The sequence below is a fragment of the Labrus bergylta genome, chromosome 23 (genome assembly GCF_963930695.1).
Source record: "Labrus bergylta chromosome 23, fLabBer1.1, whole genome shotgun sequence".
Taxonomy (NCBI): domain Eukaryota; kingdom Metazoa; phylum Chordata; class Actinopteri; order Labriformes; family Labridae; genus Labrus; species Labrus bergylta.
In genome coordinates, this window is record NC_089217.1 from 5558135 (window position 1) to 5575680 (window position 17546).

General features: G+C 39.1%; 2 protein-coding genes across 6 annotated transcripts in view; both read left to right on the plus strand.

Annotated features, from left to right (window-relative positions):
- Positions 1-10700, plus strand: part of syt1a (synaptotagmin Ia) — a 141105-nt gene extending 130405 nt beyond the window's left edge. For all 5 annotated transcript variants that reach the window (XM_020647719.3, XM_020647716.3, XM_020647715.2 and 2 more), the window contains 2 exons: positions 3642-3775; positions 6698-10700. In XM_020647719.3, coding sequence (XP_020503375.1) covers positions 3642-3775; positions 6698-6904 — 341 coding nt within the window. In that variant the 3' untranslated portion in view covers positions 6905-10700. The remainder of the gene's footprint in view (positions 1-3641; positions 3776-6697) is intronic.
- A 1611-nt stretch (positions 10701-12311) lies between these two features.
- Positions 12312-17289, plus strand: cyb5r3 (cytochrome b5 reductase 3). Its single transcript, XM_020647726.3, has 9 exons — positions 12312-12471; positions 12796-12921; positions 13019-13091; positions 14630-14736; positions 14820-14949; positions 15054-15137; positions 15818-15903; positions 16005-16104; positions 16669-17289. Exons 1-9 carry the CDS (start codon positions 12451-12453, stop codon positions 16839-16841), a joined length of 900 nt encoding a protein of 299 aa, XP_020503382.1. The 5' UTR covers positions 12312-12450; the 3' UTR covers positions 16842-17289.
- Positions 17290-17546: the final 257 nt, after the last annotated feature.

A 17546-nucleotide genomic window follows, 5' to 3' on the forward strand; every position in this document is an offset into this window, starting at 1 on the left:
TGGCACCACAGGCGTGTTGTTTTTTCATCCTGAGAACGGGTTATCTTGCATAATACCACTCAGATGTGGATATGTGCTTTTTCAGGCACATGCAGTTACAATAGAAGAGGAAACAGTCAATCATTTGAATACATAGTTAGCTTAGCCCCTCCAGACATCAGTGCTTGTTGAAAAAAGTAAGCATCCATAACTTGATCTACAGGTCGACTTTCAAATGTGGAAAGTGTCTTTTTAGTCTTTTCAGCCTATACAACATTAAAACAGTCATAAAAGATAAAGCTTAAGCAGTCAATGTTTATATTAAGTAGTTAGCAATCTGCATTGTAAAAAAACAAATAACTATATGGAGTCAGGGAGGTGTTGGCTTTGTCCTGCTGTTTATTGGATTTGTGGGAATTTTCACTCCTACAACTGATAAGCCCAGGATAGGTTCACATTTGCCAAACACATGTATTAATCCTTATACTAAGCCTGATAATCCTGCTCTCTTGTAACATTACCAGTCAGAGTTTGAAAGCTGGAACAAAGTAAAAGACTGATTTTTTTTGTTTTTTCCCGCCATACTTGTACAACTCTGATTTACTAGCATTTATTCGCAGTGAGATCTATACTGCTTTTATCATTTATTTCTATCCGGATCATCTAGAGGTGGAGAAACTGACTCTTAGCCTCGAGTAAAAGCCCCAGTTTTTAGGATGCTGTTTAATATGCATATACTGCATTTAATTATTTTAAAGAGTTAAGTGCATTAATGTGGCACAGCTAGAACATAGTCAGCAAGAGACAGCGTTTCAACTTAGGCGGCATACATTTGCTAACATTACATTTAGAAAATGTTTGTCAGTAAAAGTCCTAAAATAAATAGAAAAAAAAACTATCAGAAAGTGAGTTTTGGTAACAGTCCCAACACTTAAAAACAAGAGAGAGTGTCTGTATACATCCCCACAAGGATAGGGAAAACTTAAAGGCTGAATCAGTAAAAGTTCTCAAGGTGCAGTAAGAGTAATAAATAATCGTAAAACTTTGTTGTGTGAGTCTTAAAAAATGAAACGCTGATAAAGCAGTCTAAAAAAAAGATGGTGTGGCTTGAGAGGAGAGGTTCCTCACAAAGAGATATATTTTTGGTTGTTCTCTATCCCTTCACAAAGTGTTACACACAGAGGCACAACCTCCATTTCGCTGTTTGTCTCGTCCCAGCACTCCAGCTCTTCTCAGCAGGAGAGAAATAATGGGCACCCACTCCATTAGGAGCCTGTTACCTTTTCTCTCATGTCTCTGTCATCTATTTATTCTCCCTGCTTTTCCCCCTCTTACTCTGTGTGGCTTTCTCTCTATATTTATGTCAGCTGCCCTGGATGAGCCTGCCAGTCTGCAATCAAGTCCTTATCCTCCTAAATTGGATAAAAGATTATCGGAGCTAAGCTTGTTCAGTGTTTGCCTTGCTGGAAATCCAACAATGTTCCAACTAAAGCAGATATTTTTCAGCGAAGTACACATCAAAAACATGAAACACCGGCATATGGGATCCAGAGATAATTCAGATTATCAAAGCAAGCTGTGTATCAACAGCTATTTATAAGATCTGATACAAAACCGTACTCTTTATTTATTCTGATGCAAAGCTCTACGGTTCATGAGTTAGGGGAGATAGTGTTGGCCTCAGGCGAAGGGCTGCCTCATTAGCATTACATTATTGTGGTATTTGTTTTTATCCATCTGAAGCAGCGTGTTGTCTCAAATGATGGATGAGACCAAGCATTTTTTATTCATATGAATCCTATGGGGGGTATAGTTGTCATGATTGTTGGTGGTGCTCATAAGGAGTCATTTAGAGATCGTTGCATGTGGAACAATAATTTCAACAATCTGGTGGAAATTTTTCAGACTGAAAGCCATGGTCTGGGTTATACGTGTCCATCTATCTTACTTATAAGAGTCCCCGCAACAACATGTAAACCCAAAAGGGTGTCAGTCATAGTCCCCACAATGATGGGAAAACCAGAAAATGTGTGCTAACTAGTCCCAAGAACATATAAACCGGGACGTGTGTCAGTAATCCAGAGCCTTTTTTCAGTCCAAGGATGGGTAAACCAAAACATGTGTGTCCAAAGAAATCCATATATAACCCCATAAAGTGTCTTTTTTTATAATCAAGCACTTAAAAAAAAAAAGTGTGTCAGCAAGATAGCCAAAATAAAACAGACAGGACTGATTTATTTTTATGAAATCCACTTGTAAAGAAAAAAAAAGAATCTAGAAATGTTAGTTGTAGAAAAAATGGTGCACAGGAAATCAGAGACCTCATGAACAGCTAATGCATCAAAGTCTCTTTGATGCTTGGATGCATGCATTAAAACCAATTAGAAACATGAATGCCTACATACGTAGCGAAGATATTCTTGCTTTCTAAATTAAGGCCTGCAGAGCCTTTATAGCCTCGTATACATGAATAAATTTGTATTTGTATTGACTGTTTTCTAGTTTGTGTTGAGTAAGGTGTGTTTAGTCTTTTTTGAGTTTTTTGAGCAGTGATACATCATCTGAGGCATGATAGCCAACTGGCCAGCAATGTACCAAAGTAACAGTGAATAGATGTTCATTATGTCCTCTGTAATGCCTGCAATTTGTCCTACATTTATTCCCCTTTCTAAGTTAATAAGCATGAACCAGCTACAGCAGGAGATTGTACAAACAGGATAACTGTGGATGAAAAGGAAGGGTACATATCCTGTTCACTACAGTGATTATGAATGTTTTTGTGTGCCTTTGTAAATCACAGTGGGACTCGTTACATTCTTTCGCTGCCTATATTTTGGACTCATTAGGATCTCTTTCAACATGAAACCCTCACCTAATCCCTCTAATGGCCCAATAAAAGACAAAATAAAAAGCCTCTATTTATTCCACAAATTGAAATGGAAGTTACTGCCTGCTCTCTTGTCTCTATTTCCCTCTAAGCCCAAACCAAAACAACTAAATCTTCTCCAATTTAGATGTAATGACACATTGGTGATTGTAAACAAATCAGGAGAAGTAGCTTCAAATGATAAATGAAAGCGATGGGTGGTTTGCCATTTTCAGACACACACTCCAGCTGATTGCCAGAGAGGGCACGAGGACAGACAAAGCAAACCACTTGGGTGCTACTTGAGATGGCATTCGGACAGATGAAAATGAGCCTCTTGAATGGGGAAGGTTAACTTAGGGACGTAAACGCACAAGACTCTGGTGGCCATTTATAACCACAGGAAGGTAGTGAAGTCAGCACACTCAACGTCCTTTAACGTCTTTAAATCTGGGTAGGGCAGCAGCGTACAGACCAGCAACAGAGGTTGATGATGACGGCTCTTTACTGAAACGCGTCTATTGTCGGTATTGAAGTATATTTGAGTTATTTTTGAGATATTCATCTGATTATTTCTCTTTTATAATATAATAATTGATTATTGCTATTAAATGCTTTGGCAAAAATGTTCACATTCATGCCATTTAAGCTTCCTGAATTGAATTGAAAAGTGGCCAAGAAATCACTTGATGCAAGATTCTGATCTGTAGAAGAAGAAAAATGAAAGCAACATTATTTGTGAAAGACCCCAAAAAATATAAACAAGTATCAAATGTCATTTTCTTTTTCTCTGCAGATCCATATGCGAAGATCCACCTGATGCAAAATGGCAAGAGGCTGAAGAAGAAGAAGACGACAATCAAAAAGAACACCCTCAACCCTTACTACAACGAGTCCTTTAGCTTTGAAGTCCCATTTGAACAAATCCAGGTACATTATCCTCCCTTTACAGAGTATATAAGATATCCTTTATTTAAATTGTCAATGTATTGATGCCTGACTGTAGGGACAAATGTACTGTAAGAACCAGCAAATGCTTGTTGCAGACTAACAGTGGGTAAGTGGAAGCTCATTTACCAAATAATCAGTTTAGAGGCTTTTCATCAACACAGCATAATCAAAAGCACTTGAGTTTAAATCAGCCTTGGTTCCACATTTTGACAAGCCAATTGCTAAGTTGATATCCGTTGTACATGTTATTGCCTGTTACATGGATCCCAGTGCTATTAGTTGCATAGTTTCCAATGATCAGCATGCACATCATGACTCAAGTGTACACAGAAACACCCACAGTAAATCAAACACTAAAGGAGTAAGGCACGTGTGTTTTCTTTAATTGACAGGCTGCCACATAGGAATAACATTATCACTTCAGGCAAGACAGTAATCAAGTCGAATTGATTCGGCCTGTCACAGCTCTCAAATCACAGACTTTAGTTCCATGTGCCTCGATTCTATTTGATCCCGCTCAACCCTCATCTAAATCGCGTTCTGATGTAGTGCTGCGGCTCCCACTGTATTCAATACATTCACATTTCTTAGCTCCTCTCCAAGAACCAGGATGTTCATTAAATAAGTATTAGTGTGACTGATTCGTTCATAAGCTTTTCATTGATTAGGCGTATTGAACACTGCGAGTATCAAAAAGATTCTCAGATGACTTCATTTATCAGAGATCAATCAGTTAAACGTCAAATAATCTCCTTTAAAAAATAATGAACTCTTTAAACGCACTTAACACCAATGACAGCTCCTGAGGCCTCTGGCTACATCTGATTTTAAATAAAGACACTTATTATAGAGCCGTGGTGATTTTTAATTACAGACTTTTTTTGCACCACTATATTACCGCTGCCTGAAAATGAAAATGCAGTTTATATTTGTAATCGATTTCTCAGGCATACAACATCTTCAGGAAGTTATACAGGCTGCTTATAGAAAGCAAACGGCTTCATCTGCAGAGGCGTCATGGTGCATTTGAGTAAAAACTTGACCTTCTGACAGTTTGTGTAATCAATCTAAAGATTTTAATTGTCTCAGAGATTGCATGGGGGATGACTAATAGTGCTCTTAATTGGTCTGATTCCTGCATTAACAGGAGATGTATGACTGTTGTGAGAAGTTTGAAATCCTCCCTAGGGCACGCACAATTTAGTCAGTACGTTTACATGCACAGTTAAGTTGACTTTGCCATTTAATTGGACTACTGTCCTTGTCCCAGTATAGAAACTATTGATGGAAGTATGTGTTAGTCCCCTATCACATACCAAACAATCTACAAACTATATAGCAAGTGGCAAACTGTTTTCCTTCCGACCATGTAATCTTACAACACAAACATGTAAACACATCATTTTAAGGCTCTGGTGTAAGTAAAATAGCTTCCTAAAGTCCAGTCATCACAGTTCGGTTGCTTGGTTTTCTTTTACCAGACTTGTAGACGGAGCTTCTATAGGCGCCGACAGCTCTATGGTCAGAGATGATATGAAGAAGTGCCAGACAAATTGGTAACACTGTTATAAGTTAAAGAGCTTGTTTCCTAAGAATAGAGCTGTTCTTTTAATTATTTTCCAGATTGTGATTTTTATCAAGGACCACAGAAGCATCAAAACACCGGTCAGTGATGAATAAACAAAAGAGCCTCCTCAAAGAAAGCTCTGATTCAATCCCCCTTTTTGAAGGCAAAGCGTCCCTTTTAAAACCAACTAACCCCACCGGGCCAGCTGGGAGCCTTATTCACCTTATTCAGCCTTTAATTACATGGCGTATTAGGCACAGTCTTTTATTACAGTAGCTCTGTGCTCATGCAGGTGTGCAGGTGCCTGCCTCTGTGTTCCAGTGGATCGAAACTTAATCAGGCCGCTGTGTGCACTAATACATATTCTTTACAGGAGATGGATGCCCAGGTCACTCCTCTTTGCTGTGTCCTTTTGAATAAACACATGCCGAGGATGAGTCTTAGACCTCTGAGTAATCAAACATTCTGCTGTGTTTGGCTCTGAAAATAACTGAGGTCTGGTCTGATATGTCAGTAAATGTTAATCAACATTAATGTCTGAAGACGCCCCTCGTTCTCCACATGACTGAAATGCATCAAGTTATGACCAAGCACTGTTTCATATTGCTTTATACACATGCATACATGTTTCTATTGTACAGTAGTTGATGTTTCATGGCATGTTGACTTTGTCAGGGAAATATATGGTTTGAACTACTGTTCATCTAATGGATCTTTCCCATGAAATTCTCCAATCTTGTTACAATTTACTTAGCAGATGCTTTATTCAAAGCGACGTACATCAGAGAGCAATCTTGTTCCTTTTTAGCATTTCTTGTTTGTTTGAAATAAAATACAAAAACTGGAAAGTTAGCAAGACTTCAATTAAGTCAAACTAAGACACAGAAGAGTAAAGTACACACAAACAGAAAAATAATAGTTAAGCCACACACAAGAAAAGACAAAATCAACATGGAGTAGAGATCAAGTAACATCAAGAGGCAAAAACACAGACAGATGGATGATATAAAAAACTGTGGGATTATTAAGATGTTGAAAGCTCGTTCTTGACATTAAAAACAGAATTTAACCAAATCGATCTCTACACAGGGTCGATTTAGCTGCAGCTCTAAAACTTTGAATCATAGGGTTAAACTTTTCTGAGCAGATCAAGTTGCCCAATGTGAAGGAATAATGATGAGTTGGTTCAAATCACTGACTTAACAAAGTGGAACTAAATTGTTTGACTAAAGCAAACACAGCTGCTAAGAGATGAGCATTATCCGTCTCTATGCTGACGACACCCTGATTTACAGCTACGCTCTTTCCTCTCTCCTGCTTTTTCCCTTCTACAGAAAGTGCAGGTTGTTATAACTGTTCTGGACTATGACAAGATCGGCAAGAACGATGCCATCGGCAAGGTCTTTGTGGGCCTCAACAGCTCGGGGACGGAGCTGCGCCACTGGTCCGACATGCTGGCCAACCCCAGGAGACCCATCGCCCAGTGGCACGTTCTGAAGCCTGAGGAGGAGGTGGATGCTCAGCTCTCCACCAAGAAATAGGCGGGGACCTTTCAGCACCTGCCTTGTAGTACTCTTTAGCCAGTATGTGTAAATACCTCAGTGATATATGGGTCCATCCATGTAAGCCCCTCCCACTCACATCACCCCGCCCTCCCAGCTTCTTAAACTCACAGTCAATCCTAATTGTTCAAGTTCCCCACTACATCCCACTCTGCTTTGTTCTATCAGGTTCCCTTTTTTTCTTGCTTTTTTTTCTCTGTTCCGCTCTGATTTAGGAGGTTTGTTTACCATCTCTGTGCTCTTAACTGCCCCGACCAAATGCGTCCCCTTCTTTTAAGCAATATGATCTGTATAGATAGCGCATGACTGAAAGAATTTATTGTACCACAGTTGTATATATAAGTATGCAGACAAAAATGATTTCTAGTTTATGTGTTTGTATGTTGTTACCCGTTTCCTAATCTGTGTATATCTTGATGTTTTTAATAAGATGTTCTATTTTAAATTATGTAAATGCAGATATAGAGGAAAGCCAATATTATATATCCCAGGATTTAAAAATTCTACCTTATTACCTTATCGCATTCCAGAAGAAAAATAATACCAACCTGTAAGACACTAGTGGAAACATACTCAAATATTGTAAAGGACAAAGTCTGGCTTTAAGTTCAGCAGAGGGTCATACAGAAATCACAAACAGATGATGTTATACACACACAAAGCTCCAAATCAAAGGCCATTAACTACTATGGTTCTGAGAGAAAAATTATGCTGCTGGAAATTATACAAGCACATGATTTCTTACAACTTTTTGTACTTATTTCTCAACCAGAGAACGTGTTTGTTAGCACACTGTTACAAAAAAAAAAAAAAGTTAATGAAAGCCAGTAAACATTTAAGTTCTCCATATTTGGCAGTTCCTTCGAAGTGAACTAGGTCCCTGTTGTTTACTCACACTGGCTCGATCTCTTTTTCCAAAAATGGAAAAACATTGCCTCCAAAAAAAAGAAAAAAAAAGAGTCATTCCTCAACCCTTCGAAATCAGACTCCCTGTGAAAAAAGCACCAAGCTGTAGCCATTGTGTCTTTAAGCGACAATATTTTGTTACCTGCTTACTTTTAACAGCCTTGTCGTTGTTGGGAGTAAATTACATTTCAGCCGGGGTCCGATCGATATCAAAAAAAACAAAAGGGAGTCGTGACTCTGGCTTTAAGAGGACTATTTTTTAGAGCAGTTCAGCGTCTCGACTATTTTTAGTAAACTGCATGATTTTTTTTACTATCTTTACTAAAGGCTGGGGCAGGGGGGGAGATCTACTGACACCAGGGGCTGTCTCTTCTGAAACGCTCCCCTTGCCTTCAATCAGAGGAGAAGACAGCAAAATCAAGAGAGATGCTTTGGGTCAATGTAAGCGGTTACATTGACGAGGCGAAAGCGAGTTTCTAAACACTGCCATTTCCAGGGAGGCGACTTGTGTAGAGCCCCTCCCTTCATGCACACTCCCACTTGCTAGTGGTTGTAGCTTTGGTTTATCGGGAACAATGTCTCTGGCTGCAATGGTGCCCTGAATCGCAGTCTTTGCTTTGCGTTGCCTTCTCACAGTGACAATAGAGCTAGCCATGTTTTACTGCCAATTTTAACTTTTATGTGGCTGCTGTTTTTGCACTGGATGTCTTTAAAAACTAGCTTGTTTACTTCTTTGGCGGGGAATTGTTTGGGGACAATTTGTTGGCTTGCTTCACTTCAGGACACCTGCAGGGGGAGACAGAAATCTGCCTGCTTGATTGACTTACAGAAAAAACAACGATGACAAATCAGCCAACAGCAGATACATCAGTTTAGTTTTCTTGTTGGCACAGGACTACACCAAGAGAATGCGTAAAAAAACGTAAAGTTAATGGTCTGCGAAGGCTATTGGTCCATCATGTCCTTTACTACGGGTCCAATTAGGAGAGGAATACGTTTTAATCCATGAAAACCATGAAGTCTCTTATCTTGGAGGAACCTCTTGCATATACTCGATGCTAGCTTCAGGAGGACTTTCTAAATGTTTTCAATGTTATTGTGTAGTTGATAGCACTATTATGAAAAAGCTACTTGTCATTCCATATGAGTCTCTGAGGACTGCTTCGTGTATCACTGTGACTGCCGTGTGTGCTTAGAGATGTAGACTTATCAGTAGGTAGCCAATCCGGTTTGTTCTGTAGTGATGTTGTAGCGTTTAATGCCATTTTCCCTTCTACACGCAGAGAAAGAGCGAGCGCGTGGCGTCTCAACGGCTGCTCGCGGCGACTTGAAAAAGAAAAAAAGAAGCCGTTTTTAATCGAGCGCGAGCGGGTGGCTTCACGCAGCATTTTGTTGAGCACTGTGCAATACTTGTATGTTCATCCCATAGTGTTGACGTGGGCGGCGTTGCCCGGGAAAAGGAAAGATTCTAACCTAGGAGGATGGTTCGAGTCCAGAGAGACGTTTTCTCGGTTAGGACACAGCACACGTAGATTCAGCGCACAGGTTGGAGCGTGAACACCTGTTGACCTCCGTTTAGGGTTCCCTCCCTTTTGTTCCGCAGGTTCGTTTTCTCTTGTTGCACACAGTTCCAGCATCAGAAGTTTCAGGGAGTATTAGTTTAATACCAATCTTGATTCTACATTCAAATATCCCCTTAAAATGCTGTGTATATATTTACATAATCGTGTCAAAAATGTATATCGAGAATAAATGAATCTAAAGTGACATGAACAGGATTATTCAGCCGCAGATATCTTCATATCATCTATCTATCTAATGCTTTATTTCATTTCCATTTTTGCCTTTTTTTATTTATTAACTGCCCTGTTGATTCACAAAAACCCTTTTATATTTGAAATGAAAACTCTGAATGTACAGTATGGACTGTGTTGGTGTCGATTCCTTTAACCGTGAGATTAGATGTACTTTGCACTTTCTGTTGTTCAATTGTTAAACTATTATGAATTTATTTCATAACCCTTTGGGGTAAAACCTCCCCTGTCGGATAACATTCAAACATCACTGAATATACTTCACTACAGCTGAATTCCCAGATCCCCTTTCAACCTGGAGATTCTTTGATTTGACATTTGTAGATTCATGAATTCCAGAACAGCTTCAGATTTCAATTAGGGAAAAAAAACATTTCAAAGGGAGAGAATTTTAATATTAATGCTTAAAGGTTTTATTAGAGGAACTATCTGATCAAAGCTGGAAGAAATCAAACAGAATGATCACTCAAACTTGTATTGGGAAGTTCTGTGTTGGGCAGCATTGCGGACTGTGAGGTGTGTGGAAACACCACGAAGCAAAAGCCATTACCTGCACACAAAGCAATGCTCCTCTTATTGCAATTTCCTCCCAAAGCATGCACCAATAATCAAACTTAAATTCTCCCCTTGTCAAAAAAATAAAGAAAAACCTCCTTGAGCTCTCTGTGTGACAAAATTCTCTCCAGTGGCGCTGACGAAAAGCCACACTGATCTTTCCAAATCAAAGCTGTGTAAAGTATTAGAATCTGATGCTGTAGAAAGATCCTAGTTGCCTTTGTGTATATCAACTGCCTGCTTGAGTATTTTGTGCGTGGAAATTTTCTCTGTAATCTTGTAGAACTGTTTGGGGTGTTTTTTCCTGCCATATCGCTCGCGGTGACGGCGAGCCGCTGACAGTTATATTTGCTGTGTATACCTTCATTTTTGACAAGGTGTTTTACAGTTTTGTTTCACTTTGTGTAGTGATTCACTCTGTGGAGTTTTCTGACTGTTGTTATATAACTTCATATACACAAATGATCAATAAAAATGTTTTATTTCCTGTTGATACAGAAGCTTATCATGTCGTTCTTTTCAACTACTGTCAAAGTAGCAAAACAGAGCCTGGAAGCGTACCTTAAATAACAAATACAACTCTTATCACTCATCACTAGTATGGTACTGAGTATCTGTGTGCATGGTCTGTATGACAAATAGCCATGATGATGCTTCCTCTCAAATGGCTTTGACTCATTAAGACCAGCGTGTTTACTAAGTCAGCACTGCCATCTACAGGCCAAAAAGGAGCACAGCATTCACAATGGATGACATTGACAAGCACACATTTGTCTACTAAAGCCAGAAGATTAAATCCACCATCAAGTATGTAATGTAACATAGATGTAAGGCTGAGCTGAGGATCTTTATTTATAGATTCAGGTTTCTGCTCCTCAATGAGACTCATTTCAAAGTGAGACAGTCCTCGTGACACATGTACACATACTAAAAATACAAATCTTTAACATCTAATTAATTCCCATGGTTAAATTCACCCTTAAAATTTAAACCAAAATCCACTTTTCGTTCTTGTATTTATTCTTTTTCCATTTGTTCAAGCTCAATTTGAACTACCTGGAAGTAGTGTAGACTGAGTATAAAATAAAAGCCCAGGATGAACTTACATGACTTACCCTGTGTCCAGTTCTATTTTTGTGTCACTTTCTACACTTTTCCTTCAAATATGGTGTCTCAGTTTGAATTAAAGTCCATTCTTCTGAGAAGTTGTAACGCAGGGGTGGGCAACTGGCGGCCATCAACTCTAAACGTGGTCCTCAGGTCATTTTTTACATATCAATTAATTGGAAACACTTAGTAAACATGACTAAATCTGCCATGAAATCATGAAAATCAGAAATATGTCCATAATAATATTTGACAACTGGTATATGTTAAGATAACTTTGAGACATAATTGACCGTAATTGTTTTTGTATCCTACAATTTGGCCCTCTGGCAGTGAGAATTAAATGAATGTGGCCCCTTGCTGTGACCAAAGTTGCCCATCCCTGTTGTAACGTTACTTTTCCAGAGTTTTATTTAGTGAAAAGCTTTGTTGTGAAAATCCAAAAGGGGTCCATGCGGAAGTGACGTATATTCCTCAGTTTCGTCAAGCTCGCTCGCGTTAGCCTTTCTTGTTAAACATGCATTTGAAATGATATGAGGAACTAAAGTTAATTCACAGGACAAAATATGTTATTCTATGTTATAAGAAAAATTATTCGGACAGAAATATTAAAAATAAAAATAAAAAATAAAAATATTTTTTACCGCCTCTTTTTACACGACACATATCATATCCATAATGCAAATGGATCATCCTTGACAATAAGTGTACTGTATTTATTTAGCTTAATTTTTAGGATGTTTAGGATGGTTGTGTTAATCGTTTGTATGCAATCTAATTTCTAGAATATTCTGCTGGCACTTTCTCAAACCTGACAGACATCCAATAAAATCTCCATACATAATTATAAATAAATAAAAAAATAAAAAAATAATAATAATCAAAGCCCCTTTCAAGCACATGGATTTTTCCCTTTATAATATTAAATCTTAAAACGTGCGTATTGTCTGTTATTTCAAAAGTAGTTAAAAAAAAAACACTTATTTTGAAGGGCATGACCGGATGTGTTTATCTCTCCTCATAGACTGCAGCTCGATATCGTTGCATGACAGCTCACGCCGCCCTCACTGTTGCAGTAAAACTCATCTTGCGCCTGCTTTCTGCATCGACTTACGACCTTGCAGTTGTCTCAACTAACTGAAAATGCTTTCCTACATCATCAGTGTGAGTATATATATTAATAAAAACACGTATTTTGCATCTTTAAACTCCTTTAGCCTCGCTGACACTAGCTTACAGTTAGTTTTCCTACTAAAGTTGAGTTGGGAGCTTCTGTCGGGCCTGCCCACAGGAGCTGCTATGACTCATTTCTTCTGTTGTGGATTAAGCAAAAATGACTTGACTAAAGTTAGACAACGCCCAACTGGGGGGGGGGAGGGGGCGGGGAGGGGTTCAAACATTAACTTGGGAGCTACTGCTACGTTAGCTGGTGCTAATCTGAGTGGCCCTCTTTGCTTTTTTGACTTCTTCTTCTGTTTTGTGTCACAGCTGATCAGAGGCGGCGTGGACAGCATCATCAACCTGATCTTCAGACTTTTGTTCTCAAAGAGGAGACCTGCCATCACCTTGGAAGACCCCAACATCAAGTATGCACTGCGGCTGCTGGACAAAGAGGTAGAAGTCGTCACAGTGTCGTCTCTGTTTACAAACGCAGCAGGTGCGTTCAGGTGTCTGTAGTTTTCATGCTCTGCTCTTGTGTTGTTTGTTGCAGATTGTCAGCCATGACACGAGGAAGTTTCGCTTTGCACTGCCCTCCCCTGAACACGTCTTGGGTCTGCCCATTGGTAAGTCCTCTTATTTATTAACCTTATCATTCAAAACACACTTCAAGGTTCTCACACACTGTATCCTCAACACATGGGAAACTGTTGACATCTTTTCCTGGACATGGTTAATTGATTTAATATATTTTTTTTTACATTTTTTGTTGATTGATTGATTGATTGATTAAATTTATTTCAGACATATCAAATAAAATCAAACATATCAAAAATACAAAAGAAAATGAAAAGCACGAAAATACAATAAATAGAAAAACAATGTTCAAATTATTTTACAAAAAAAGAAAATTACATATATTCAACTGATATGCCTGAAAAGGAGTAGGAAGAAGTATAAAACTTATTTAATCCTACCCCTTTCCCACAGCTCAATAATTAATATTTATTAAATTAAATTTCTGTGTTCCTTATAAGCTATCTATATACAATTTGCTATACTATTATAACTATTATTGTTATTTATATATTTTTTTTTCCTTCTTAAAGCTCTCCCTCATCCCTGTACCTTTTGAAAATCATTGCTTTGTACATGATTTTAAACTGGATCATGTTTGGACAATGCTTTAGCTCCGTGCTCGTACCATTCCACAGTTTCACACCACCGACTGAAATGATGAGAAATGAATGAGAAGAAAGGAAGTTATCCTGCAAATTTATTCCAAGAATCTCCAATTTTATGTTATTCAGAATGAACTACGAGACTACCGGCCAAAACAAGACCAATGGCTTTATGTTTAGGATTACTTTTAATGCGTGTAATTCAACTCTGGAGAGTTGGCATGACTTGAAATATTCAACTCTTGAAGCCGTTGCTCAAAGTTTGTGTGTTAAGCGTCATTAAAAAAAAAACCACACCTTATTAAACTAATAAAGGTGTCAGAGTACAGTGTGATAACCTGACAAAGAACAGTAGACGATTAAGAACCCTGAACTCTGCGCACAGAGACGTATAAAAGTAAACTTGAACATGTCATGCCCAGAAGTAAAAAAATAAAGATTGGAGGTTGAATGATGATGTGAAGAGCTTTCAAGAAGTTTGAAAAAAGAAAAGATAAAGTTTACATACATACATACATATATTCTTATTATAAAAGTTAAAAAAAACATTGACTTAATCGATCATACACATGAACCTTTTTGAAAAATTCAAACAGCTCTATCTATAGAGATGATACCAGTGCTTTACTCTACAGTTATTTCTAATGTTAATGTATCTATTGATTTGTTCTCAGTGACTTGTTTGTCTTTAACATGTTCTTAAAAGTGTCGAAAAATCCCCACAACAACTTCTCGAAGCCTTCAGAAGATTATTTTTGTCACTTTATTGGCTGAAAACACAAAGATGTTCAAATCATTATCATACATGTGACATGAGAAAATAAATCGAGTGACTCGGCACATTTCAAAAGCTAGAATCAGATCATGAAGTGAACGAAACAGTCGGTTATAGAAGTAGTTGATGATTGTAGACATAGAACATATCTGATGTGAAGCTGTTGACATTAAAAGTGTAAAGATGAATCATTTTTTTTCCTTTTCAGGGCAGCACATTTATTTGTCTGCAAAAGTAGACGGGAAACTTGTCGTCCGTCCGTACACGCCCGTGTCCAGCGACGATGACAAAGGCTTTGTGGATCTGGTGGTGAAGGTATAAAGTCGAGGAGAAAAATGTCCCTGTGCTTCTAAAAATCAGTTCTTGTTTGTTTCTGATCCATTTATTTTTCTGCACAGATTTACTTCAAAGATGTCCATCCTAAATTCCCTGAAGGCGGGAAGATGAGTCAGTACCTGGAGAGCCTCAGGATCGGCGACACCATCGACTTCAGGGGACCCAGCGGCCTCCTTGTTTACAAAGGCAGAGGTGAGACACATAACCCTGACCTCTTCAACGAGGACGTGGCAGGATGCAGGAGTTTGTACTCGGCTATGATTCTAACAGAGCTTCTGATGATCTTCTCTCCGCAGGTGTTTTTGCCATTCAGCCAGAGAAGAAGGCCCCAGCTGAGATCAAGACGGCCAAACACGTGGGCATGATTGCTGGGGGGACAGGTAAGAGGACCTTCTTCAGCCAGGAAACTCACACAGCTCATCGAATGATCAGTTTAGTGAGAACATGGCGGCTTAAGTCTGCAGATTCATCTTCTACCCTTTAAATTCATTCACGATTACAGACTGCAACTTTTGATGAGATTAATTAAAGATCAGTCAAGTTCCCCCCCCCCAATATCAGCTTCCATATCTAAGCAGTTATATTATCTACCAGCAGTCTTTAGAGATGCAGCACCTTTCTGTGCTGGTTTTACTGGTTTGAAGTGGGAGGAGCTTAGTTGTGTTGCTGTCAACATATCTGATCAAACCAAACCCACAGACACAATCCTTAAGAAGCAGATGAGTGGAGTTTAAGCGTGTGTATGTGTGTGTATGTATCTAATGCCTAAATGCTTATATCAAAGTTTTAGATTTACAACATATTAATTTCCCCTGTTTCTTTATAGACTCTAAATTCAATACTATCAACCTTTGTATCGATTATTAATGAGTCTGTTTGCCATGTCACCATAAGCATTATCATGTTGGTAGAAGCACTGGTTTAATCACGCAAAAATAAAGAACAAATGGACGTCTGCATTCTGTCAGCCACGAGTCATTATTTGTTTGAAGCTGGAATGATGAATTCCTTCTGTTTAAAAAAAAAAAAAGAGCAGTAACAAACCCCCGTCTTCACACAGGAATCACTCCCATGTTGCAGCTGATCTCGGCTGTGATGAAGGACCCTCAGGACACAACAGTGTGCTACCTGCTGTTTGCCAACCAGGTCAGTGTTCATCATAGAAACAGTGCGTCTGTGTACAATGAAGCAGGAAACCATGGAACCAGAGCAGCGCTGACACTTGTTCACTTCCTGTCCTGCCACAGACTGAGAAAGACATCCTGCTGAGACCAGAGTTGGAGGAGATCCAGGTGAACAACCCGGACCGTTTTAAGCTGTGGTTCACCGTGGACAGAGCGCCTGCAGGTACGCTTCCTAACGTTCACATATTCACTTAAAGAGGAGAGAGTGTGAGATAGTTTGATACTGCGGCTCTGGGGCGTGGTGGGCTCGTTCTGCACTGTGGCTTCAGATAATCATGTGGCTGATAAGAAAAGAGGCCTCATTATGCGGAGAATCATGTGATGCTTTCATTTAGGGTTTTTGGGAAGCTGCAGACGAGTCACATATTAAATAGACTTGTTGCTCAAAGCAAACCTTAACAAAACATGACAACATCTACATTTCTGCAGTTGTCTTAATGGTTACATTAATCTGAAACTATTTAATCATTCATTTTTATTAACTCTTTATGAAATGCCTTTGATAGGAGCGACATGTTTACCTACTTCCTGAAGAAATATACACCACACAATCTGCAAATGACCACTGCTGAAAATCATGAGCTGTAGTACTGTGTCAGAGTCAATGAATGTAAATGTCCTGAACTCAAACCGTGTTTACATTGGTTGTAGCTGAATGAGGAGCTACAGGTTAGAAGCCGCCAGAGTTGGGTTTTTTTTTAACGTCCGGGCACGTTGCGTGTTTCAGACTGGGAGTACAGCCAAGGCTTCATCAACGAAGACATGGTGAGGGAACACCTGCCACCTCCGGGCGATGACGCCCTCATCCTCATGTGTGGACCGCCACCTATGATCCAGTTCGCCTGCATCCCGAACCTGGACAAAGTGGGACACTCTGCCAGTCAGAGGTTCGCCTTCTAGACGCCGGCCCACCCCGAAGAATTGGAGGTTTGGGGATTACAGAGGGTGTTCAGTTATTATTTACTCTGCCCTGAAACATTAATGCACTCGTACAGTCACAGTGGGGTTTTGCACTATGTATACTACTATATTTACGCCGTGATATTTGTGTGCAGCGGAATCATAGCAAGGACCAATTATGTGTGATCGGGAAGTGTAGCAGAAGGGCGGGAACATGCGTTATGTTTGAGCTTTAACAGGAGGAGTTCTGTGATGAATAATGGAAAGACACGTTCGGCTTGTTGGCTTGAAAAATTCAGATGTGATTCAGAAAGATGTTGCAAACAAACCCTGCTGTCCTGCTGTGGCCTCAGTTTGCCTCAACGATCAGAGGAGTCGAGGTCTCCTGGCTGTTTTCTGAGTGCCTTAACACATGCAAAGCTTTTTTTTTTTTTTTTTTTTTTGTTTATGCACAGATAAAGAATTGTGATCATCACTTGCTTTGATCTATACTGAATTGTACTGTTGCATTACTGCTGTTGAATATTTGTTACAGAGTCCAGACGTCCATCTGTTTAGTCAGAGATATATTTTTGCTTAAAATTGTTAACGGTGGTTTGTAACGCGGCAAGTCTGGCAACAGTGGCTACTTGTGGTTAGATATGCAACATAAAAAAAAAAAAAAATCAACTGCTATCGAGTCTGAGATGCTTTGGTAATCATTTC